The sequence below is a fragment of the Salvelinus sp. IW2-2015 genome, linkage group LG28, assembly GCF_002910315.2.
Source record: "Salvelinus sp. IW2-2015 linkage group LG28, ASM291031v2, whole genome shotgun sequence".
Classification (NCBI taxonomy): Eukaryota; Metazoa; Chordata; class Actinopteri; order Salmoniformes; family Salmonidae; genus Salvelinus; species Salvelinus sp. IW2-2015.
The window spans coordinates 3,481,598-3,506,875 of record NC_036868.1 but is presented as its reverse complement, the minus strand read 5'-3'; the positions used below and the strand labels follow the sequence as shown (position 1 = coordinate 3,506,875).

General features: G+C 40.9%; 2 protein-coding genes across 4 annotated transcripts in view; one reads left to right on the top strand and one right to left on the bottom strand.

The window, feature by feature from the left end:
- Positions 1–8,399: 8,399 nt before the first annotated feature.
- si:dkey-12h9.6 (macoilin) lies at positions 8,400–22,488 on the top strand. 2 transcript variants are annotated; one of them, XM_023973497.2, is made up of 11 exons: positions 8,400–8,613; positions 11,298–11,439; positions 11,789–11,915; positions 12,310–12,445; positions 12,722–12,900; positions 13,434–13,929; positions 14,258–14,416; positions 15,455–15,628; positions 18,204–18,330; positions 19,502–19,679; positions 20,734–22,488. In XM_023973497.2, exons 1-11 carry the CDS (start codon positions 8,537–8,539, stop codon positions 20,922–20,924), a joined length of 1,986 nt encoding a protein of 661 aa, XP_023829265.1. In that variant the 5' UTR covers positions 8,400–8,536; the 3' UTR covers positions 20,925–22,488. The 2 variants fall into 2 exon arrangements, 1 of the variants encoding a protein (XP_023829265.1); XR_002875941.2 differs by lacking the exon at positions 18,204–18,330 and having other exon boundaries at positions 20,734–20,822.
- Positions 22,109–25,278, bottom strand: part of nrbp1 (nuclear receptor binding protein 1) — a 17,140-nt gene continuing 13,970 nt past the window's right edge. For both annotated transcript variants that reach the window (XM_023973499.2, XM_023973500.2), the window contains exon 18: positions 22,109–25,222. In XM_023973499.2, the coding sequence (XP_023829267.1) occupies positions 25,127–25,222 (96 nt within the window). In that variant the 3' untranslated portion in view covers positions 22,109–25,126. The remainder of the gene's footprint in view (positions 25,223–25,278) is intronic.

Here is a 25,278-nt window from a genome sequence, read left to right as displayed (position 1 = left end):
TAGCTAGGCCTTAGACCCCTAGACAGAACTAGTCAGGTTCCAGACCATGTAGCTGGCCTTAGACCAGAAGACAGAACGAGTCAGGTTCCAGACCATGTAGCTAGGCCTTAGACCCCTAGACAGAACTAGTCAGGTTCCAGACCATGTAGCTAGGCCTTAGAACCTTATACAGAACGAGTCAGGTTCCAGACCATGTAGCTAGGCCTTAGACCCCTAGACAAAATGAGTCAGTTCCAGACCATGTACTAGGCCTTAGACCCTAGACAGAACGAGTCAGGTTCCAGACCATGTAGCTAGGCCTTAGACACTTAGACAGAAACGGTCAGGTTCCAGACCATGTAGCTAGGCCTTAGAACCCTTATACAGAACGAGTGCAGCAAAATCAGTAGGCTAGTTACTGGTTTCATAACATTTGCAAGTAAAAACTTGAATCGTATCATTTATGTTCATTATCAAATGTATTGCATGATATACAACCAGCTCAATACGATAAAAGTGGTATGAAAATGTAGTAATATTAATATTAAGGCAACTGATTTATTTTCAACATGTTGCTGGTCGTAAGTTGGACTCCTCTCCTCAGGCCATTATGCTTATTGACTGCTCTGAGGCTCTGATGAGATATAAAATAAACATGAGACCAGTTCGTTTACTAGCTACTAAGACAAAAATAAAGGCTTCTTGGATGACAGAGAAAATTACTAGATATGGTCCTACACTCATCATCCTTCAGGTCAAGATAGACAATATAGAAAAGTCAATAGATTTCATCCAGAAATCAGCAATATAAATGTTTTATACTATTGACTGACCATATAAACTGAGTGTACAAAAAATGAAGAACACCTTCCTAATATTGAGTTGCACCCACTTTTTCCCTTAAGACAGCCTCAGTTCGTCAGGGCATGGACTCGACAAGGTGTTGAAAGCATTCCATAGAGATGCTGGCCCATGTCGACTCCAATGCTTCCCACAGTTGTGTCCTGTTGGCTGGATGTCCTTTGGGTGGTGGACCATTCTTGATACACACGGGAAACTGTTGAGCGTGAAAAACCCAACAGTGTTGCAGTTCTTGACACACTCAAAACTGTGCGCCTGGCACCTACTACCATACCCCATTCAAAGGCACTCCAATCTTTTGTTTTGTCCAGTCAATCTCTGAATGGAACACCTACACAATCCATGTCTCAATTGTCTCAAGGCTAAAAAATCCTTTAATAACCGGACTCCTCCCCTTTATCTACACTGATTGAAGTGGATTTAACAAGTCACATCAATAAGGGATCATAGCTTTCACCTGGATTCACCTGGTCAGTCTGTGTCATGGAAAAAGCAGGTGTCCTTAATGTTTTGTACACTCAGTGTATATTCAGTATATAGTGAACAATTTTTGCTCCATTACTTGATGTAGGCTAAATGTAGTGATGAGATAGATATCGATATACATGTTATACAAAAGATAAATATTGAGGTGATTCAAAAGCACTGCCTGGGCTATAGAATACCCACAGAACAACCCACTTACAATTGATGAGTCCTCTACATTATCCGCCCAGGTAGCGGCCACCTCTAGAACAGCAAGGAGACCCAAACACACAGGAAGGTGAGAGTGGACATGACAGCATTGGGAACAGGCCTCAGTGTGTTGGACATTCTGTTATATACCCCCCAGCTCCCGCTGACATGTGGATTTACCACACAACACAAGTAGATTTAACAGAAATGGAAGAACAGATTTAAGACAGTGTATTTCTAGACGTTGAGCCTGGCACAATTCCCTTCGTTGTCATCACGTCCTTGAAAGGTTTGTGGAAAAGTCTCATAACACATACAATATGTATGGTTTGTGTCTGTGCATGTGTGTACGCATATAGTGTTGTTTTGGCATACATAGTATGTGGACACCTGCTTGTCGAAAATCTCATTCCAAAATCATGGGCATTAATACGGAGTTGGTCCCGACTTTGTTGCTATAACATCCTCCACTCTTCTGGGAAGGCTTTCCGCCAAGATGTTGGAATATTTCTGCGGGGACTTGCTTCCATTCAGCCACAAGAGCATTAGTGAGGTCGGGTACTGATGTTGGGCGATTAGGCCTGGCTTGCAGTCAGCGTTCCAATTCATCCCAAAGATGTTCAATGGGGTCAGGGGTCTATGCAGCCAGTCAAGTTGTTCCACACCGATCTCGACAAACCATTTCTGTGTGGACCTCGCATTGTGCACGGGGGCATTGTCATGCTGAAACAGTAAAGGGCCTTCCCCAAACTGTTGCCACAAAGTTGGAAGCACAGAATCATCTAGTATGTCATTGTATGCTGTAGCATTAAGATTTCCTTTCACTGAAACTAAGGGGTCTAGCCTGAACCATYAAAAACAGCCCCAGACCATTATTACTCCTCCACCAAAGTTTACAGTTAGTACTATGCATTCAGGCAGGTAGTGTTCTCCTGGCATGCGCCAAACCCAGATTCGTCCGTCATACTGCTAGATGGTGAAGTGTGATTTATCATTCCAGAGAACGCATTTCCACTGCTTCAGAGTCCAATGGCAGCATGATTTACACCACTCCAGCCGACACTTGGCATTGCACATGGTGATCTTAGGCTTCTGTGCAGCTGCTCGACCATGGAAAACTATTTCGTGAAGCTCCAGACAAACAGTTCTTGTGCTGACATTGCTTCCAGAGGCAGTTTGGAACTGAGTAGTGAGTGTTGCAACCGAGGACAGACAATTTTTACTCACTTCAGCACTCAACAGTCCCATACTGTGAGCTTGTGTGGCTTACCACTTTGCAGCTGAGCCATTGTTGCTCCTAGAGGTTTCCACTTCACAATAACAGCATTTACAGTTGACCAGGTTAATTCTAGGGGCAGAAACTTGACATCCTATGACAGTGCCACATTGAAAATCACAGAGCTCTTTTTTAACTAGGCAAGTCAGTTAAGAACAAATTCTTATTTTCAATGACGGCCTAGGAACAGGAACAGTTAACTGCCTTGTTCAGGGGCAGAATGACAGATTTTTACCTTGTCAGCTCGAGGATTCGATCAAGCAAACTTTCGGTTACTAGTCCAACGCTCTAACCACTAGGCTACCTGCTGCCCCAGGATACCTGCAGCCCCTAGCTCTTCTGTAAGGCCATTATACTGCCAATGTTTGCCTATGTACATTGCATGGCTGTGTGTTCGATTTTATACTCCTGTCAGCAATGGGTGTGGCTGAAATAGCCGAATCCACTCATTTTAAGGGGTGTCCACATACRTTTGAATATATAGTGTAGCCGGATGATCTTTCAGACTGACCCTGYATAATCCATATATGTGGAATTGTTTCCATTTGGAAGGAAGCGATTGGAAATGTACATATCAAGTACATATCATGTAGTCCCAAGTCCACAGTACTGTTCAGCAAGAGAACCACTCAACCCAGTCACCCAACAGCTACAGTATACTTTAAACTAACCGTCTACACCATTGATGAACACGGTGATTGGCTGGTAGTAGAAAGTGTATAATGTATAGAGGAAGGTCACAACGAACCCCACTATGTAAACGACATATCAKTTAATTTGGTTGTCCTTGAATGTTTTTTTATCAAATGTTTTTTCAAACAAGTCATGCTATAACTACTCTAGTTAACTCTATACAATATTGACCTCTCTGGGCCAATGAACAACACTGCACCCTTTTATTTTAAAGGCACAATCTGGGATATGTAATACTGCTCAACTGTCATTTCAATGAATACCTATCTATTCTTGGAGAATATAACTTTTAAATGTACCATGGGCTTAGAACCCCATCATATTGCGAAGGTTGTATTACTAAATGTTGTATGTTTTGAGTTTTTGTAAACAAACATTGTGTCGCCTCCAAATATGTTTAAAACTATCACGTTGATCAGTTGAAAGTGGTTACATTCCTCCATGCCCTTCCTTCAGCTGTATACCTAACCAAGTTGTTTTATCAACACATAGCTCAGTGTCCTTGTTAAGTGGCTGCACTTGTGTCTTTGCGTAACATTGCAAACTCTTATCATGTCCTTGATACATATTATTATTTTTTAAATCTTGAATGAAGTTGTAAAAATAAAAGTGTATTGTAGTTTGATGCTTGAGTCAAAATGTAAACTACAAGTCATTATGATACACCTGGCCYTCCAGCAAACCAGTCCCCCAACAGTCAAACTTTAAATGTTCCTAGTCTAATTTGTTCTGTAGAGAGGATAGAAAGGGCTTAAATACAACCGTACAGCTTACAGCTATATTAAATAAAGTGAAGTTGATGCATTAAGTTGACAGGTGAGCCTATCATCTCATGGTGTCTCAGGTCAGGAGATCATTTGGTGCACTTGGACGCAGGATGTCAGGTGGCAACTTGAGGGTGGTTGCAGCTCCACTTCTTTGCCAGGCTAGAGCAGTACTTGGAGTACTTATTCCTGTAAGTGCAGGAAGTGGCAGAAGTGGCTGTAGAGAGAGGAGATTACACAGGGAAATTGTATTTTTGCTGAGAATGTTTTTGTTGATGGGGGGCCTGAACAAATCTTTTTGCCCGCACTGGCGCTGCAGACAGCTATATCGGTCCACTAATATTTATTATTACAAGTTTTTACTCTGATTTACACCCTCAGCACCCCTACTTCCCGCGGCTATGCATAGCATACACAAAAAGTATAACAAATGGAATGAGTGACTGTAACGTGTCCGCTGGGAGTCGGGAAGCAAGTTCAGGGTGTTACGCTCGTTGAAAGAGGGATTGGACCAAGGTGCAGGGTGGTAGGCGTACATTTCACTTTTATTTTAAATGACACCAAAAAACACAACGAACGTAAAGCTATATGCAGTGCAGAAAGCAACTACACACAAACAAGATCCCACAATCTAAGGTGGGAAAAAGGGCTGCCTAAGTATGATCCCCAATCAGAGACAACGATACACAGCTGCCTATGATTGGGAACCATACCCGGCCAACAAAGAAATAGAAAAACTAGAATGCCCACCCAAATCACACCCCGACCTAACCAAAAAGAGAAATAAAAAGGCTCTCTAAGGTCAGGGCGTGACACAGGGAGTGTATTTAATAAATAAATGAACATAGAACAAAACAAGAGACACAGGTAGTGTACAGACATGAACACTGGAACAGAAACAATAACGCCTAGGGAAAGAACCAAATCATTAAATCTAGAATCGGCTTCCTATTTCGCAACAAAGCATCCTTCACTCATGCTGCCAAACATACCCTCGTAAAACTGACCATCCTACCGATCCTCGACTTCAGTGATGTCATTTACAAAATAGCCTCCAACACTCAACAAATTGGATGCAGTCTATCACAGTGCCATCCGTTTTGTCACCAAAGCCCCATATACTACCCACCACTGCGACCTGTATGCTCTCGTTAGCTGGCCCTCGCTTCATACTCGTCACCAAACCCACTGGCTCCAGGTCATCTACAAGTCTCTGCTAGGTAAAGCCCCGCTTTATCTCAGCTCACTGGTCACCATAGCAGCACCCACCCATAGCACGGGCTCCAGCAGGTATATCTCACTGGTCACCCCCAAAGCCAATTCTTCCTTTGGCCGCCTTTCCTTCCAGTTCTCTGCTGCCAATGACTGGAACGAACTGCAAAAATCACTAAAGCTGGAGACTCTTACCACCCTCACTAGTTTTAAGCACCAGCTGTCAGAGCAGCTCACAGATCACTGCATCTGTACATAGCTCATCTGTAAATAGCCCATCCAATCTACCTCATCCCCATACTGTATTTATTTATTTATCTTGCTCCTTTGCACCCCAGTATCTCAACTTGCACATTCTGCACATCCTACCATTCCAGTGTTTAATTGCTATATTGTAATTACTTTGCCACCATGGCCTATTTATTGCCTTACCTCTCTTATCCTACCTCATTTGCACATGATGTATATAGATTTTTCCACTGTATTATTGATTGTATGTTTTATTCCATGTGTAACTCTGTGTTGTTATATGTGTCGAACTGCTTTGCTTTATCTTGGCCAGGTCGCAGTTGCAAATGAGAACTTGTTCTCAACTAGCCTACCTGGTTAAATAAAGGTGAAATAAATAAAAAAAGAACCAAAGGGAGTGACATCAGGCAGGTGATGTATTCAAGGTGAGTCTGATGAGTGGCTGGTGCGCGTAACGATGTTGATAGGTGTGCGTAATAATGAGCAGCCTGGTGACCTCGAGTGCCAGAGAGGGAGTATATGTGACAGTACCCCCTCCCTGACYCCGGGCTCCAGCCGCAGGACGCCAACCAGAGGTACTGTCCCGGAGACCAGGTGGGTCGCTTCGGCTGAGGCACGGGAACCTGATGAGCCAGCTGTGGCGCGGGAACCTGACGAGCCAGCTGAGACTCGAGAACCTGACGAGCCAGCTGAGACTCGGGAACCAGTCTCAGCTGGCTCGTTGAGCTAATGTGAGCTAATGTTGAGCTAATGTGTTAAAGTTTGTTATCTCAACAAACTCTGCTCGAAAGCGAGCTGAATCTTTAAAAAGCTTGTTGAGTAAATTACAAATGTATGTTTTCTCAAAACAACTCAAAACCACACCATCATTATGATATTTCCCAGCATGCTTTATTGCAGGTTGATTTTCAGAATTGTTTGTTCCAATACCTGTGTTTTTGCATAGAAAAATGTATGGTAAATAATGTATTGTGTCATTTTGGAGTCACTTTTATTGTAAATAATAATATAATATGTTTGTAAACACATTAATGTGGATGCAACTATGATTACTGATAATCCTGAATAAATCATCAATAATGATGAGTGAGAAAGTTACAGAGCCAGAAAGATCCTACCCCCAAGACATGCTAACATACTAAGGCATGCTAAGGGGACGTTAGAATTTTTTTGGGGGTATGGTATTCATTTCTCTGTAACTTTCTCACTCATCATTATTCATGATTCACTAATGATTATCCGTAATCATGGTAGCGTCCACATTAATGCAGAAGTGTGTAGAAACATATTATATTCTTCTTTTCAATACAAATGAATCCAAAATGACACAATACATTATTTACCATACATTTTTCTATGCAAAAACACAGGTATTGGAACAAACAATTCTGAAAATCAACCTGCAATAAAGCATGCTGGGAAATATCATAATGATAGCGTGGTTTTGAGTTGTTTTGAGAAAACATACATTTGTAATTTACTCAACAAGCTTTTTAAAGATTCAGCTCGCTTTCGAGCAGAGTTTGTTGAGATAACAAACTTTAACACAATAGCTCATTAGGTCCCAGTTCACCAGATAACCATGTCTGTGTCTGAATGTGTCTGTGATGACGTTGAATCAACATGGAAAACTAATTGGATTTGCAAAAAGTAATCAACATAAGAGCATTTTGTATTTTCTTTTTAACCCAACTTTTAACCTAAAGCTAATGGCATGGTGACATTTTTGGTTGATTTCACGTTGAATTCGCCTTAGTTGATAACTCAACCAAATGTAAATCAAAACTAGACGTTGAACTGAGTCTGTGCTGAGTGGGTATGCCCTAGTGCACTATTTTGACCAAAGCCATGGGCCCTGGTCAAAAGCAGTTCACTATATGGAATAGCATGCCATTACGGACACACCAATTATTGGGGAGGGACATAAGAGAATAGTAACTACCTAAAGACTTTATGAATATGTTGAATATATCTTTTGCACGTTTATGATCTATGCACTTACAGCTGAGGCTGACATGTTTGAAGTTAAGCCTAAATGTACTTCCAGAATTGAAATGGAATTGATCCCAACCCTGATGAGCATACCCCTGATAAAGGCTCCAGACCAGGTTTAAGTACCTACTAATGTAAATTGACATTTAGAGCTATTTAGTAGGTCTACATGTGGCCTACACAGCTGTTCTCTACTTTCCTCTATTTAAAAAAAGTATACTCCTTACATGAAAACGAATCATCCGAATAGGGCTCTGACGAGACACATATAGACCTAGAAGACACCTATGACCTGGAATAATCCCTTTAACTCTAAATGTACCTGAAAGGGGAATATTTTGTCGTCCTTGTCCAGCTCTTCGACTATTGGACCATTTCTCTTTGCTTTCAAACATTTTTCATGGCCTAAGTACTATGATTCTCCCCTCAGCTCGATGTAGCCACTGACTTATAATACAAGGATGTAGCAGGTGGCCACAGCAACGGTCCGTGCCGTGCTATTCGGAATCCTTGGTACGTCCCTACCCCATTTGAAGTATACATTTAAAATAGTTAAGGTAAGGGTTAAGGTTAGGGGTAGGGATTAAGGTTAGGGTTTAGGGTAGCAACGTCCCAGTGATCCCGTATAGCACTCATGTGAGTGCTGTCTCCATCGCGCGCTTGAGACGTCGAAGTATTGAACATGCGCACAGTAGCATCCGAGGTGGAGTTTCATTCATACACAAAGCCTCAAAATATCAGGTTGTTTTCTAACAAGGCCATCCATATTCGTTTTTTCCTACATTGATTGCCGCTTTTTGCGGTTTATTAGGGCACAAGGAATAGAAGCCATACAATGAAGAAACGTTATGTGGATGCAAGCAAGCTACGGAAAATGAAAAAGATAAAAATTACGGAGGAGATATCTGAAAGGTATAGTGAGGTGACGCATCGACCGGATGCCGTTGCTTTTGTTGTTGCTAGGCTTTGTGTAATGCGCATCTTCGTCATTCTCACCTGATGTCTATTTTTATCACAATAATTGCTTCTTCCCTTTAGCCTACTCTTGGACACTGTATGATATGGAAAAGGGCATTGTGGTTGCTAAATAGGCCTACAAACATTATAGCGGAGTCAACTTGAAAAACAAGCCTTTGCTACTTGATGTGGGTAGTTAATACAGTATATGATTCAGGCTATCTTCTCCCATTTGAAGGCTAACCATTAAATTATGCTACAATAATCAGAATGAAAATCGTGTAGGCTATTATTATTATTATATGCTCTGACCTTAATAGATATAGGCCTACTTAAACCTATTCGTACAATATTAGCTTACGACCAGGTAGCCATTTCAGGCATTTAGTTACAGGCAGCGTGTCTAGACCAATAGAGAATTCGCAATGTGCCCTTTGTGACGAGACAAAGCGCTGAGGTATGTTCAGTGGATTAATGCACTAACTGGAAGTTGCTCTGGAAAAGCGCGTCTGGTAAAAGGACTAGAATATACATTTCAATTGAGATCATCTCCTCTTTTCTTTTTTTGTGTGTGTGTGTGGGGGGGTTGGTACCCAGTATCGCGGATGAAACGTTGTCATGGTTACCAAACAAAAAGGGGGTTGATGTAATAACAGTACGCTATGGAGGTGTCGAGCGCACGAACAAAGGAGTTGTTGAAAACAAGACAAGAGTGTAGTCTATAATGAGAGAATATAGGCATTATCTTATCCAAATGTCTATTTTCTCGAAGATGATAGTCTATATAAAACTAGGTTATGTTCCCAAATGTAAAATAATGTCATGAATCGTGATTTAGTGAGTACAATATTTGCCTAATGAGATGAATCCCTATATGAGTGTATGATCACCTAGCTTTATATGTATAAGTCTGTTTATTATATTTATTGACGCAAGACTTCAAAATGTTTTGCATACCTTTTACATAAAAGTAACAGTATCTTTCACAGTTTGCCAATATTCCTGCCAAATGCATGATAATGACAGGCTTAGGCCTATATCGTGAGAAATAAGCTACATTGAGCTCTTCCATTAGATTGAGATTTTTTTTAACCTTCAGTCACAGATCATCAGCATGACATTTTTACCATTATTTCAATAAAATTATAACACACACATTTTACATCAGAAGAGTTTATTTACAGAAAGCTATATCCACAAATTTTCACACTTGTGTTTTTTAATCAGAAATGAATGCTTATGGGGACCAGTGTGTAAAATATTACTGTCCTCTTTTGTTGCAAAACACTACACTGAGTGTATAACACATTAAGAGCACCTGCTCTTTCCATGACATAGCTTTCACCTGGATTCACCTAGTTAGTCTATGATACCTTATTGATGTCACTTGGTAAATCCACTTCCATCAGTGTAGATGAAGGGGAGGAGACAGGTTATTAATTGATTTTCAAGCTTTGAGACAATTGAGACATGGATTGTTTGTGTCAGAGAATGACTGGGCAAGACAAAAGATTGAAGTGTCTTTGAACGGGGTACGGTAGCTCACCAGTTTGAGTCAAGAACTGTAACAGTTTCCCGTGTGTATCAAGAATGGTCCACCACCCACCATCTCATATTACTGTACTGATTCATTTTAAAATATATATATTATAATTGTGACATCATAATATGATGTCACAAATGTATRATTTGTACAGCTCGTTACAAAAAATGTCATTATTTGTAACATTAGACGGTGTAAAACCTTGCCAAGCTAACTTTTTGAMGCGGATATATCTGGGGGGTTTTCAACAAAATGTGATTGTTTCATTTCATAGAGATAAACAATCTAGTGATAGGTTTCAAACAAATACATGTCTGTCATTGAACAAACCAATGCCATGATTAGATAGTGAAAAAGTACACCATTCTCTTTCCTAAGTTCTGTGGTGGTTAATTTCTTTACTATCAAATGAGGAGAGATAAACTTATCACACAAGTCAGAGTTACACTTAAACTAAATCTTTAATCACTTATTAATAAGGGAGCAGGTCAATACAACGCACACATATAAAGTGAATCGATTGAGTGCTCTACGATAATGATGGCTGGTCATGGCTGATCGACGATTCACGCTCAGATGATTTGTTGAGAGCCCCGAGACAAAAGTACAAAGGTCTTTTATAGCCAAGATACACCACTTTCAACCTACATGACGAACAACAGATATATAGAATTGGTCACAAGGTTAAGGTTTGTATGAAAGATACCTATAATACATAGCAGACAGTATCTGCTGTGTCAACAGTTTTCATTGTGTAGAGACCAGTGTCTGGCCCCGTATTGAACAGAAATATTAACTCATCCTCTGGAATGCTCTTTAGGTTTTATCACCCAAAAGACATCGTAAATCTCCTGTCAGTGTTATCTCCCAGAGGCCCATCCTCAGTAGAACACACACACAATAGTAACAGAATACTCTATTCTGTTGCATAAAACAACCATTTGATGCAATAAAAGTATTATAACATAATCTTGCAATTTTTCCCCATAGTTCTTGAAACAAAAAATAATAATTTACCAACATTCCTGAAAATGGATATATATATAGCGTTTTGGAATTAAACTCTTCATATCCTCCTCTTATGCCTGTTTTTCAGCGCTTACACCTTTCTGAAGTTTATGATTGTGTGGACTCTGGTGCTCCTGGCAGATTTTATACTGGAGTTTCGATTGGAATACCTGTGGCCCTGTTGGCTATTCTTCAGGAGCGTCTACACCACTTTCCACTGCCATGGGCTGGTGAGGACTTTATCAGTTAGTTTGTGTCCCAAATGGCACCCTATTCCCTATAATATAGTGCACTACTTTTGACCAGAACCCTACTTTTGAAAGTAGTGCCCTATATTACAGGGAATAGGGTGCCATTTGGGATGCAAGCCCTACCTTAATGGTCTACTAGATGGAAGTCAATAACAGTAAAGTATTGAGATCAAAATATTGTTGAAAATAGTTTTAGGCCTTGCAACCTGTTATATAAATGTTATAAACCTGTTATATACCACAGCCATTGTCTTCTTGTTCGAAACTCAAGCTGACAGAATAAAATAGCTATCCAACACAGCACCAACGTAATGTCTCTCTGTTGCAGGTGATTTGTGTGGTGTTTGTGTGTGCGGCGTTCACCCTGGACATCTTTTGTTTCATTTTTGTTCCCCTCCACTGGTTGTTCTTCGCAGCCAGCACCTATGTCTTATTCAATTACATTTGGCACACAGGTAAGTATATCAAGCCTGTTTTACAGCTTAACAATATGTATTGTATTGCCTAGCAGTGGAATGCCTTAGATAAGGATAATGTGGAATGTTATTTAATTGTTGTCTAACAAGTCACAGGTTTCTGTAAAGAGTTTAAACAAACCATTCCGGTAACAGGTGAAACCTTCCATTATGTAAACTTTTACAATTATGAAATCTGCTATTTATAATAAAAATTATGAAAATTGACGTAATTTAATGTTTCAACCCGTTACAGAGAAATGGAACCACATTATGCTGTTTTGTTTGTAAAAGCACAGTTCTGGTGGTAACTACACTAGCTATGAACATAAGCTTAGTATTTTCTCTTGGTAAGTTGTGATGTTTTTTATAATWATTTATTTATTCTTCTCAGAGAAAGGCATCTGTATGTCAACGGTGTCCCTGTGGGTGTCCCTGTGGGTGATGCTTGTGTACACGGATGCTTCGTTGAGGCTCAAAGATCTGAACAACTCCCACGCCAACCTGTCTCATCTCTTCGCCGCGCACTGGTAGGTCGATTGAAACACAAAGCACTTCTCACCAGATATTCACCCTCGAGCAGAATCTTCCAAACAAACCCAGTGTATACGCTGTAGATACTTTCTGAATGCCAAGGATTTTCACAACCGCTTGAATTGAGTGGGTTTAAGCTAACGTCTTAAAATCGCAATGAATCACAAGTGGCGTACTCTGCTCATGCAAGTGTTTGTCATCATGACACACAATAATGTAGGCCATTATTTAATATTTATTTTCTCTCTCCCGCCCCCCCACCTTCCCCCCAGCATTGGCTACCCTGTTGTCTATCTGGGGTTCGACGCCACATGTTACTTCACCAGCATCTTCAAACTGAGGACGCAGAAAGCTGTGCAGAGCGAAAACAACTTCCATATGCACCTCCTGGAACAGTCCCTACCTCTGGGCCTGCAGCTTTACCCCAAGAGCATCACAGACGACAGTGGCAGTAAGTACAGCTGCAACGGCAGTAAGTACAGCTGCAACGGCAGTAAGTACAGTTGCAACGGCAGTAAGTACAGCTGCAACGGCAGTAAGTACAGTTGCAACGGCAGTAAGTACAGCTGCAACGGCAGTAAGTACAGCTGCAACGGCAGTAAGTACAGCTGCAACGGCAGTAAGTACAGCGGAGATTGTGCCTACTACTCATTCATTTCTGCACTGTTTTACACTGTTATGAGATGATTCCCCAATGGTAGTACTACTTTGTTTGGTAAGTCAGTTGTTTTCAGGTTAAGCCCTTTGGATGGGCCCTGGTAAGGCAGTTGTTTTCACGTTTAAACCCTTTAGTTGGGCACTGGTAAGGCAGTTCAGTACATAGAGAAAGTGGAGCCATTTGGAACTCATATAATGCCAAAGGAGGACATTTTTAGTTAATGCCCCACTTTAATATCCCTGTGCGTGTAGGAAGCAGAACTCACTGTGAGCTCAATACTCTGTAGCTAGATATTGTCTTTGAAATATAGCTCTTTCGCCCTGCAGACTCAAAGTGGAGGCCTAAACCTGAGTCCAGTCAGTACCAGTGTCAGAACGGTGCTGTGGCGTCTGACGAGAGACTCACCATGGACTGCCTCCAGATACAGAGCGGAGTGGAGCAGGGAGGGACCGAGAGGGGTGTGGAGGCAACAACGCTGGGAGACTCAAATCCCCAGCCACCCCCGTCCTCCAAACCCAGAGACCCCCCCACCGACGGTGGGACAGGAGGAAGGTCGACAGGAGGGTCGACTGAGTCTTCGGCCACCACCGAAAATCTACCTCAGGAGGAGCAAGGCAGCAAAGTCCCCCGTGCTGCCAAAAGCTCATCCTCCTCCCCCAAAGCACGCAGGATGTCCCCTGGCGCCGCTAGCATCCCTTCACCTCCTCCCACTGGCAGGGCTGATAGGAAGCAGAAGAACGGGGCCAAAACAGTCAGCCCCAATCGGCACGCCGCAGACAAGGGCCCCACCGCGCCAAATCCTCATGCTGACCAAATCACTAAGTAGGGATACTCCGCCGCCATTCACTTTGATTTCATTGGCTTTGGAGACACACAGAGAGATGTGTCTCTTCTTATTCTCTACCTCTCTCTCTACCTCCCTCTCTCTCCCCCTCAACCTCTACCTCCCCCTATATCTCTTTCCCCCTCCCTCTCCACCTCCCTCTCTCTCCACCTCCCTATCTCTCCACCTCTCTCTCTCCACCTCCCTCTCTATCCACCTCCCTCTCTCCCTCCCTCTCTCTCTACCTCCCTTTATCTATTTCCCCCTCTCTCTCTACCTCCTTCTCTCCCCTACCCCTTCTCCCTCCCCCTCTCCCACATTTCCCAGGCTGGAGCAGGAGATGAGGAGGCTGAAGGGCGAGCTGCTGGCCAGCAGACAAGGTGAGCAGGAGCTGCGCAGCCACGTCTGCAACCTGACCAACAGCGAGCACAGCCTGAGGCCCGAGGTGTCTCTGCTCAGGCAGAACAACGAGCTGCTCCAGAGCAAGTGAGTGATAACATTGCATTTTATGGTCTATTTTGTTTTGCCTCGCATCGTGACCCTATTGCCCTGTCTGTCTGCCATACACTGTTTTTGGCTCCCCCTGCTGGTTGACCAGGTAGCCTAGTGGGTAGAGCATTGGGCCAGTAAACGAAAGGTCGTTGTTTGAATACCCGAGCCGACAAGGTGAAACATCTGTAGATGTGCCGTAATTCTACACTGTAAAACAACACATTTCCCTGCACCTCTCTAGTGGATGTGACAATAAAACATTTACTGTTTATAATTATCATATGCACTGACACTCTGTTTGAAATGTTATGTCATGTCCCCCCTCTACCCCACCACCCTCCACATATGGCACTATTACACTGAGTATTGTACTCAAGCCAGGTTAGCACAAGTAAGCTATGTGGTGTAGTACCTTGATGCAATAATGTGATTATACTCAAATGAAATAACTAACTATGTTAAAGATGCAGTCCGGGATCTTAAGCACTTACAAATTCATAACATATTTTACACATTGGAATTCAAAACATTTCCTACAAATTGCCCCAAAAAACAGGACGGAACATGAAATTAATTGCGTAGTACCCAATTGTGCAACATTTTCAGGGACCCGTTTTGGCTTGTGAGCACTTCTTTCAAAAGTACTGGCTGAAATTATACTTCAGCTTTGGAGAATCACATGAAGAATCACATGAAGAATCACATGCTACTGAAATATTTTTCACGTTTCGAACCTTCTAACCAATTTAGTGGGAATGGAATGTATTGATTCACATACACCAATGCTGCATGCGAAATGCACCTTATTGGGCCCATAGGACTCTGGTCAAATGTAGTGCACTATGTAGGGAATAGGGTACCATGTAGGATACAGACCAAATACTCCCTTTAGTCTAGAACAGTGATGGGCATGGGGGCCACCACTAGTGGCTCATGAGTTTGCGTACCCACAGGCCTCAGGCCTACAAAAGGGGGCATGCGGCAGTTGCCCATCCCTGGTCTAGAACATTGTGGTTTGACTCTGTGTTTCAGGATCTTGTCTCTGACCAAGACCAAGCAGAAAGATAAGCAGATCAGCGCCGTGCTAGAGAAGAAGACCAGAGCAGAGACAGAGGCCAGGCTCTCCATAGAGAAACAGCTGGCCGAACTCCAGGCTCAGAAACTAGAGGAGGCGGCCATCTTAGCTCGTAGTAGTCTACCAAACAGGTATGGCACTCACTCTCTCACCTTCCGCCATTATTTTGTATTCAAATGCATATAAATGTATGACTTGCATGTTACGCAATAACCTTTACCCTCAGATGCTATTGAGGCTGCGTCCCAAATGGCACCCTATTCCCTATGTAGTTCACTATTTTTGACCAGGGCCCATAGGACTATGGTCAAAAGTAGTGCACACTATATACAGTGCCTTCAGAAAGTATTCACACCCCTTGACTTATTCCACATTTTGTTGTTGTTACAACCTGAATTCAAAATGGATTCAATATTTTTTTTCTCACCCGTCTACACACAATACCCCATAATGACAAAGTGAAAACATGTTTTTAGAAATGTTTGCAAATTTATTGAAAAGAAATAGAGAAATCTAATTTACATAAGTATTCACACCCCTGAGTCAATACTTTGTAGAAGCACCTTTGGCAGCGATTACAGCTGTGAGTCTTTCTGGGTAAGTCTGTAAGAGCTTTCCACACCTGGATTGTGCAACATTTGCCCATTATTATTAAACAAATTATTTTAGCTCTGTGAAATTGGTTGTTGATTATTGCTAGACAACCATTTTCAAGTCTTGCCATAGATTTTCAAGTATATTTAAATCAAAACTGTAACTCTGCCACTCAGGAACATTCACTGTCCTCTTGGTAAGCAACTCCAGTGTAGATTTGGCCTTGTGTTTTAGGTTATTGTCCTGCTGAAAGGTGAATTCATCTCACAGTGTCTGGTGGAAAGCAGATTGAAACAGGTTTTCCTCTAGGATTTTGCCGTGATCATTGCTCTGTTACGTTTCTTTTTTATCCTGAAAACTCCCCAGCCCTTAACGATTACAAGCATACCCATAACATGATGCAGCTACCACTATACTTGAAAATAGGGAGAGTGGTACTCAGTAATGTGTTATTTTGGATTTTCCCCGAACATAACACTTTGTATTCAGGATAAAAAGTGAATTGCTTTGCCACATTTCTTTGCGGCATTACTTTAGTGCCTTGTTGCTAACAGGATGCATGTTTTGGAATATTTTTGTTCTGTTCAGGCTTCCTTCTTTTCACTCTCTCATTTAGGTTAGTATTGTGGAGTAATTACAATGTTGTTGATCCATCCTAAGTTTTCTTCTATCACAGCCAAACTCTGTAACTGTTTTAAAGTCACCATTGGTTTCATGGTGAAATCCCTGAGCGGTTTCCTTCCTCTCCAGTAACTGAGTTAGGAAGAACGCCTGTATCTTTGTAGTGACTGGGTGTATTGATACCCCATCCAAACTTCACCATGCTCAAAGGGATATTCCTTGTCTGTTTTTGAATTTTACCCCTCTACCAATAGGCGTCGTTCTTTGCAAAGCATTGGAAAACCTACCTGGTCTTTGTGGTTGAATCTGTGTTTGAAATTCTCTGCTTGACTGAGGGACCTTACAGATAATTGTATGTGTGGGGTACAGAGATGAGGTAGTCATTCAAAAATCATGTTCAACACTATTATTGCACATAGAGGGAGTCCATGCAACTTATTATGTGACTTGTTAAGCCCATTTTTACTCCTGMAATAATTTAGACTTGACATAACAAAGGGGTTGAATACTTATTGAGTCAAGACATTTCAGCTTTTCATTTTGTATTAATTTGTAAACATTAAATCTCAATTTAATACATTTTAAATTCAGGCTGTAACACAACACATTTTTAAAAAAGCGTGAACACTCTGAAGGCAGTGTAAGAGTCAATGTWCCAGATCAGTGGTTCTCAAACTTTTTGGGGTCGGAGAAAATTCATCAGGGACCCTCATAATCAAAACACAAAAAATATCATACAAAGTGTTTTACTATGACTTTGGTAGTGCATGGCCGGACTAACCAAGTTTCAGGCCGTAGGAAGGTACATTTTAAAGGCCTGCCTCTTGGCATCAGAGAGAAAATGTTGCAGTTTTCAAGTTGAAATTACAGTGCATTTATGTATTGAGAAGTATTCAATACAAGACCTATTGAGTTGAAAAAATATAATTGGTGGAATACTGTGTATACCAATAAACCTGTGACCCTCCCAGGCCCATGTTGCCCAGGGTTAAGAACATACATTGTAGATTAATAACATTGCATTGTATAGCACCCTCTAAAGTTATTTGGATCGCTTGGGCAAAATTAATTTCATCTGTTGTTGTTAGTAATATTCATGAGAAAAAAAAGTGAGATCTGACAGCGGACCCCCTGCAGTACCTCTGCGGGTCCCTGGGAACCCCTGCTCCAGATCATTCCTAATTTCACCAACACTTGCTTTTCTTTCTTTTATTTGCTGTACTATTAACTTTATTTTCATTGCAGCCGGTAACAACAATCATAGTAAAAAAACATAATGATTAGTGAAGTATAATATTTGTTTAAAGCAAACAAAAGTACAGATGGATTTCAAAATGCCCCCCCCCCAAATCCCAAGATCGCTTGCTGTCGATGATGTCATGTTTCTTTGTGTTTGGACTACCCCACCTCCCCAATCCCACAAATAAGCAGCACCTCTCTGACCGCCTGAAACAAAGCATGTACTATTCTCTCTATCTTCCACCACACTAGGCAGGAACACTCTGTGACCCTAATGTTAAGGAAAAAAGAAAAAGATCTAGAGACAGAGTACAAACAACTACAGCTGGAGAGTCAAGGGAAAGAGGGCCGTCTAATAGCTCTAGTGAATGAAGTGGAGGTAAAAATAAATAAAAGTACTACTCTTTCACATGAGTGGGTTCCGTACGAATGTACGTGTCGAGTTTGTGAGTTTTCACGTCTTGCTCGTTGTTGAAGTGATACTCCGTTGTCTTGTGTTTTTGGATATGCCGTTTTGTGYACTTGTGGCTTGTTGCGTGTGACTATCTGTGTCATTATTTGTGTTTGTGGATTTGAGTAGCAGGAAATGGTGTTTGGGCCAGTGCTTTGAGGACTTTCAGATCATCCGTTTTTTTTGTGTTGGCCTGAACTCAACGTACTGTAATGTGGGCACTTTGTATTTGCATTCATCGATACCGTATGCTAACTGTATTCATTTGACATATATTTAATATCTTGTCATTTGTGATTATTGTTTTCTTGTGGTGACATATACTTCATGAAGCATGCAGACATTGCAGAGGCAGAAGCCAAGCCTTTCATAAAACATTGTACATCTTAAAGTGAATTCATCATAGGTTACTAGTTAGTTATTTAGTAATACAACACAATACAACTGTTACTACCTCCACTTAACTTGTGAATATTTAAAAACCTCTTTTACAAAAKACAAAGAAAGAATCAGGTCCTTAGAGCGTTTAAACAAATATTCAGCTCACATTGTTTTTTGAATGGCTGGCCATCAACCAATCCACCATCACTGTTGGAAATAGATATTGTGGTCATGTGGTGCATTGGTTCCCGAACTGGGGAAATTGGCTTTCGAATGAGGGCGTTGCAATTCTTCAGCATACAAAAACGAGTATAAAAAAAAAAGCATTCAACAAGTTTGGGGAACCAAAGCACATCCTGTTAAAAGCACCTCAGAATGACTGCTCAACCACCAGGGTCATGTTCAGTAGGACACACGGTTTAAAACGTTTTGAAACGGAAAACGAAACCAATCGTTTCTTATTGGACAATTCCAGGCAGAACCACCACGTTACACTCAATTCCAAACCGTGTTCTCCTGTATCGTACCTACTGAACACAGCCCTGTTAGTCCACGCTCCTGTGTTAGCCTGGCATCCAAACTGATTTCGCTACATTTCACCATCGCTTCGATTTACAACAACAGTGAAACGTAGGTTAATCCATTTGGGTGCCAACCAGTCTGCTTCTATGTAGCCCTGGGGCTATTGCGAGTGTCTCTCTCCCTGATCCCATCCCAGGCCCTGGGGAAGTATCGTTGTGTGGAACAGGAGGAGCAGGATGTGCTGCTCTCTGCCCTGTCAGCCCTGCAGGACAAGGCTCAGCACCTGGAGTACAACCTGAGCGCCGAGACGCGTATCAAACTGGACCTGTTCTCAGCCCTGGGAGACACCCGCAGGCAGCTGGAGATAACACAAGGTCCCCCTCCCCATTTATGTTAAAGCGCTATATAATCATTTATAGCTTTATAYAATTATGTTATAGCTCTAGAATTATGTTATAGCTTTATAGAATTATATTATAGGTCTATAGAATTATGTTATAGCTTTATAGAATTATATTATAGGTCTATAGAATTATGTTATAGCTTTATAGAATTATGTTATAGCTCTAGAATTATGTTATAGCTTAATAGAATTATGTTATAGCGTTATAGAATTATGTTATAGCTTTAGAATTATGTTATAGCTCTATAGAATTATGTCATAGCTTTATAGAATTATGTTATAGCGTCATAGAATTATGTTGTAGCTTTATAGAATTATGTTATAGCTCTATAGAATCATGTCATAGATTTATAGAATTATTTTATAGCTTTATAGAATTACGTTATAGCTTTATAGAATTATGTTATAGCTTTATAGAAGTATGTCATAGCTTTATAGAATTATGTTATAGGTRTATAGAATTATGTCATAGCTTTGTAGAATTATGTCATAGCTTTATAGAATTATGTTATAGCTTTATAGAATTATGTTATAGCGTTATATAATTATGTTATAGCTTTATAGAATTATGTTATAGCTCTATAGAATGTAATAGATTTATAGAATTGTGTCATGCTTTATAGAATAATGTCATAGCTTTATAGAATTATGTTATAGCTCTTTAGAATTATATTATTTCTTTATAGAATTGTGTTATAGCTCTTTAGAATTATATTATTTCTTTATAGAATTGTGTTATAGCTCTGTAGAATTATGTTATAGTTCTATATAGCATTGATTTAGCTGATTGCCAACTTGAGATATGCACGTGTAGCTTGAACTTTCGCTTAAATCTTGCATTGATATCAGTGGAAGATTTGCGTGAATATTTCAGTTATACTGTATGCCGATTATTATGTGAAGATTTGACACTAAGGAGAGTTTAGCTACAGTAATTCAGTGACTTCATAAATCTTTATTTTTATTTTTTTTATCTATAACTCCTCTATCGCTTATCGTGACTCTACTGTACCTCTGTCCCACAGGAAAAGTGCTCAAGCAGGATAAGGAGATTGGCGAGATGAAACGGAAGATCGCCGAGGTCATGGCCGTCAGTCCTGGCATGTCCTTCATGACGCCGCGGCCCGCCGTACCGCAGTACCTCACCAAGTTCCTCAACTCAGAGCGCTATGTGCTCAACCCACGGGCGCTGATGTACCAGTGTCTTAAGAAATAAGAATCCATCACGACCTGTTGAAAACATGCGGTAGACCATCTTAAGCCTTCTCTTGAGCAGGGCTCCGTCTGTGCAGTCACTTGTAACACGTCTATCTCGTAGAGACGGAGAGCACCCAAGAGACTTCCTGGATGTGGCGACGATGTCACAGTGCTCAACAACATTCTCAGTCTCAAGGATTTGTATACGGTAGTTCTCACAAAACATAAACTGTCTGAGATGATTACCTTCTCAGTAACCCTCCATAAATCATTGGCGAGGTGGGAAACAAAAAGCCTTTGGCTGCTTCACAGGTGCTTAATTCACAAAGCAAATATTCCTCAGTCTTTCCTCTGAAGAAGTATTTGAGTTCAGAAGACTTGTGAGATTACTGACGCCTACGGTGATGTGTTAATGTAACATTGAGCTCCCTTGGCTACAGTAAATGACATTTCATAGATGCTCGTCCGTTAGGACACTATTGGCTTTTTAATTCAGAATCCTGGCACAATGTACCGTGTAATGTGATTTGGGTTGAGCAAGATTAGGTTGGAAGAGATTGGGCTGTCTGAGCTCACTCTTAGCAACTCTGTCCTTATGTCGTTGTTTTCGGTTTCTCTCTCCTATTCYTTTGCCTTATATTGATGGGCAACGTTTATTCAATGCATGTATTGCCAGTGAACAAACCCCTGGCCTTGATTATCAACCTTTTGGGACCTTTGGACAGTGTCACTTCGAGTTAAAGGATGATCAGGTTGTACCAGACCTGGGTTCAAATACTATTTGAAATCAATACTTCCTTGAGCTTGTCTGGAACAGTGGAACCAATAGCTTAGTTGCAAGAGTTCAAACCGAGACCATCTGGGTTTGAACTCTTCGAGACAGACTAAAGCAAACGCTAAAGGAGTTGAAAGATTTCAAATAGTATTTGAACCCAGATGTGGTTGACACCACTGTACTGTTTACCAGTCATGTTAAGTAATCTGAAAATTGATATTGTCTATAAAAGTTGGGCAGCGTTGTGAATAACATGGAATTTTGTGGACCAAAAATTGTGTAGCGATGTGCAAAATTATCCGTAAATTGAATGTGCCTATACACATTACTTTCAAAATAGGAGGTAAAACACTATTTAATGTAAGACAGTAATGTGTTTGAAATGAAGTGATATGTAATGTTTTTGTAGTCTTTTTTTACACACACACACACACACACACACACACACACACAATGTAAAGAATTTGAAAACACACCCCGAATTGATTTTCAAATTGATGAATACTAATGAAGTTGTTCTTACCATTTTTTTGGTCTCTTTTTGTTAGAATTCATGTTTACAGTTTTCTATCAAAACAATAATTTTTAGGCTTGATGTACTTTTCACGTGGAAGTTTACTGCTTTAATTTAGTAAATCAATGTTTTTGTCAGCATGACACTGGTGTGTGTAATACAGTACTAGTTGTTTGGGCACAATGTCAATGGTGACTAAAGATTGTGCAGTACATACATATTATAGTTCAAGGGCTCCAGCTATTCTTACAATTCTGATGAAACAGTTGATAATAAAACAAATGTACAAATTAACCAGTTACCACAGAACTTGCTTTTTCTTGCGTTTGAAATTCACTGCTTGACTGAGGGACCTTACAGATAATTGTATGTGTGGGGTACAGAGATGAGGTAGTCATTCAAAAATCATGTTCAACACTATTATTGCACATAGAGGGAATGAAACTTATTATGTGACTTGTTAAGCCCATTTTTACTCCTGGAATGATTTAGACTTGACATAACAAAGGAGTTGAATACTTACTGAGTCATGACATTTCAGCTTTTCATTTTGTATTAATTTGTAAACATTAAATCTCAATTTAATCCATTTTAAATTCAGGCTGTAACAACAAATTTTTAAAAGAGCGTGAACACTCTGAAGGCAGTGTAAGAMTCAATGTWCCAGATCAGTGGTTCTCAAACTTTTTGGGGTCGGAGAAAATTCATCAGGGACRCTCATAATCAAAACACAAAAYATATCATACAAAGAGTTTTACTATGACTTCGGTAGTGCATGGCCGGACTAACCAAGTTTCAGGCCCGAACTTGCTTTTTCTTAAGTTTGAAATGAGCTTTGCAGAAAAATACCTTCATTCAGGTTATTGAGACCAAAACGTTGGTTATAAGATCCATTCCATCAGTGGAGCATCACCAGTTACCTGGAGTTTTTATTATTTGAGCATACCGTTTTTCTGCATGCACCTGGTAATATGATAGGTATGTGAGCAGGGCTGGGGTCAATTACATTCCAGAAGTAAACTGAAATTCCAATACCAAATTCTATGAAAAAAATGTGAAATTGGAATTTCAGTTTACTGACTGAACTGACCCTAACCCTAAGTGCAAGTCATCAGTTTATCTATTCTTCAGCAGACAAACATTCAAAGGAAACCACTATTACATAACAGACAATCTAGGTCAACAGAAACCAGAAGGGAGTCAAACAAGTTATTGAAGTGCTAGGTGTCGTGTTTATTTCAGGAAGTGGAATAAAAGAAGAGAAAGGTGTTGCAGAGCCAGATACAGCAGAGGCAACCCTGTTCCTGGAGTGCATTTACATTTTGTTCCAACTAGGCACCACACCTGACCAACGGAGCTAATTGATCAGTTCAGTGATTGCATATATTCAACACACCTGGCCCTCCAGGACCAGGGTTGCCTACCCGAGACACAGCATTATGTCCAGCATGACATACACTATAGAAGACCAATACCAACCCACGTATCCCGCTTACCAGACCAACACCCCTCCCTCCCCTAACACATGCAAATCGTTACGTTGCTGGTTAAAACCATACCTAAGCAGTAGTAGTTATTGTATTTGAAAAGACGGGTTAAAACAACCAAAACAGTACATTAGTGCAAACTAGCAGCAAGTGGACTCGACAGATACTAGGAACAGTGGGTGCTTTCGTGACTTCTTAGCATATTCTGTGCTGCATCTGATTTCAAGCAGAACGTGTGCTTTCAGAGAATCAGCGAGACAGTCCTGTAACTCCCACACTGATACTGTATGTCCGTTATGACAATACGTTATTCTCAGTTTAACATACAGGCCTTCGCCCACACCACATTCCTCACTTTAGTTTCTGTAAAGAAAAAAGATCTTCCCTTCACAATGGTTGATTGAATAGGAATGTAGTGTTGTCAATTAGGGAGTGATAATTGTTGACTTGCAGCCAGTTTAGTTTAAGGTATAAAGAGTGCATGCATGTATTCACTACACGTTATGAGTCAATTTATTTGTTAAGGAATGTGACTATTGAGGTAAGCCAATAGTCTTAAAGTGTAAACCAGAGGTCCTTACATGAATACTGTTTCACTGTGTCTGAAATGGCACCAAAACATAAAATTGGAGAAAATGCATGACCACTTTCTAACATTTGCAAAATAAAACGTTAAAGAGTAAGAAACAGTCGAGTGACAAAGTTCCTTCTCATAGAATAATTAAAATTGACACATTTGTATGTGGACCCCAGGTAAGAGTAGCTGCTGCATGGGCAACAACTACTGGGGATCCTAATGAACTAAACATTCACTAAAAGAACCAACCGGCTCCGTGCTGAAAGTTCATGACAGACCGTAWTGATAAATAACTTATTAATCATCCCAACATTTGGACTGCAATCAGCTCTCCCACTCCCCACCTGAGCTCAGGTAAAGGTGTCGTCATAACTACAGCTACATCTCATTCTGATAATACAAAAGGAAGTTGGGGGGGGGGGGCATCACACTCACATCAAAGGAAGACGCCTCATTTGCTGGGAGAAAGTAGAGAAGAGGACCAATCACAACCAGACTCCGCCCACACACAGCACCATGCATAAGTACATCGGAATACGTGAGACCGAAGATATTGTCGCTCACAGACTGAAAATTCTGATAGTTGTGTAAAAACTCCTTAATTTTCAAAATATAGCTCATAATACTGACTAAAGTGACAACGAGTCGTTTTTTCTTTTAAAACAGAAGCAAATGGCTACACAAAATATACTAGAAGCATAAGTACAAAAATACTAAAACACCTAGTGGGGGGTGGGACAGGCCAAGGCTTCCCCATGTCCCTGCAAAGCTTTCCCACAATAATTTTTTTGTGAGCGACAGCAAAGTCCTGTGTGAGAGGATGATGATGGGGGGAGGGGTTGAGGAGAGAGGGGGTGAGGCTCCTCTGCTATGAGGAGACGGTGACCGGATTCAAGAATCCGTTCCGGCTGTAGAACTTAGAGAAGGCCTCTTCCAGAACCGAAGCGAGTCGTGGCTGGTCGCCCTGGACGAGAGAAGACAGAATTCAGGACCCCATTTGAAAGGCAAATTGTCAGAATG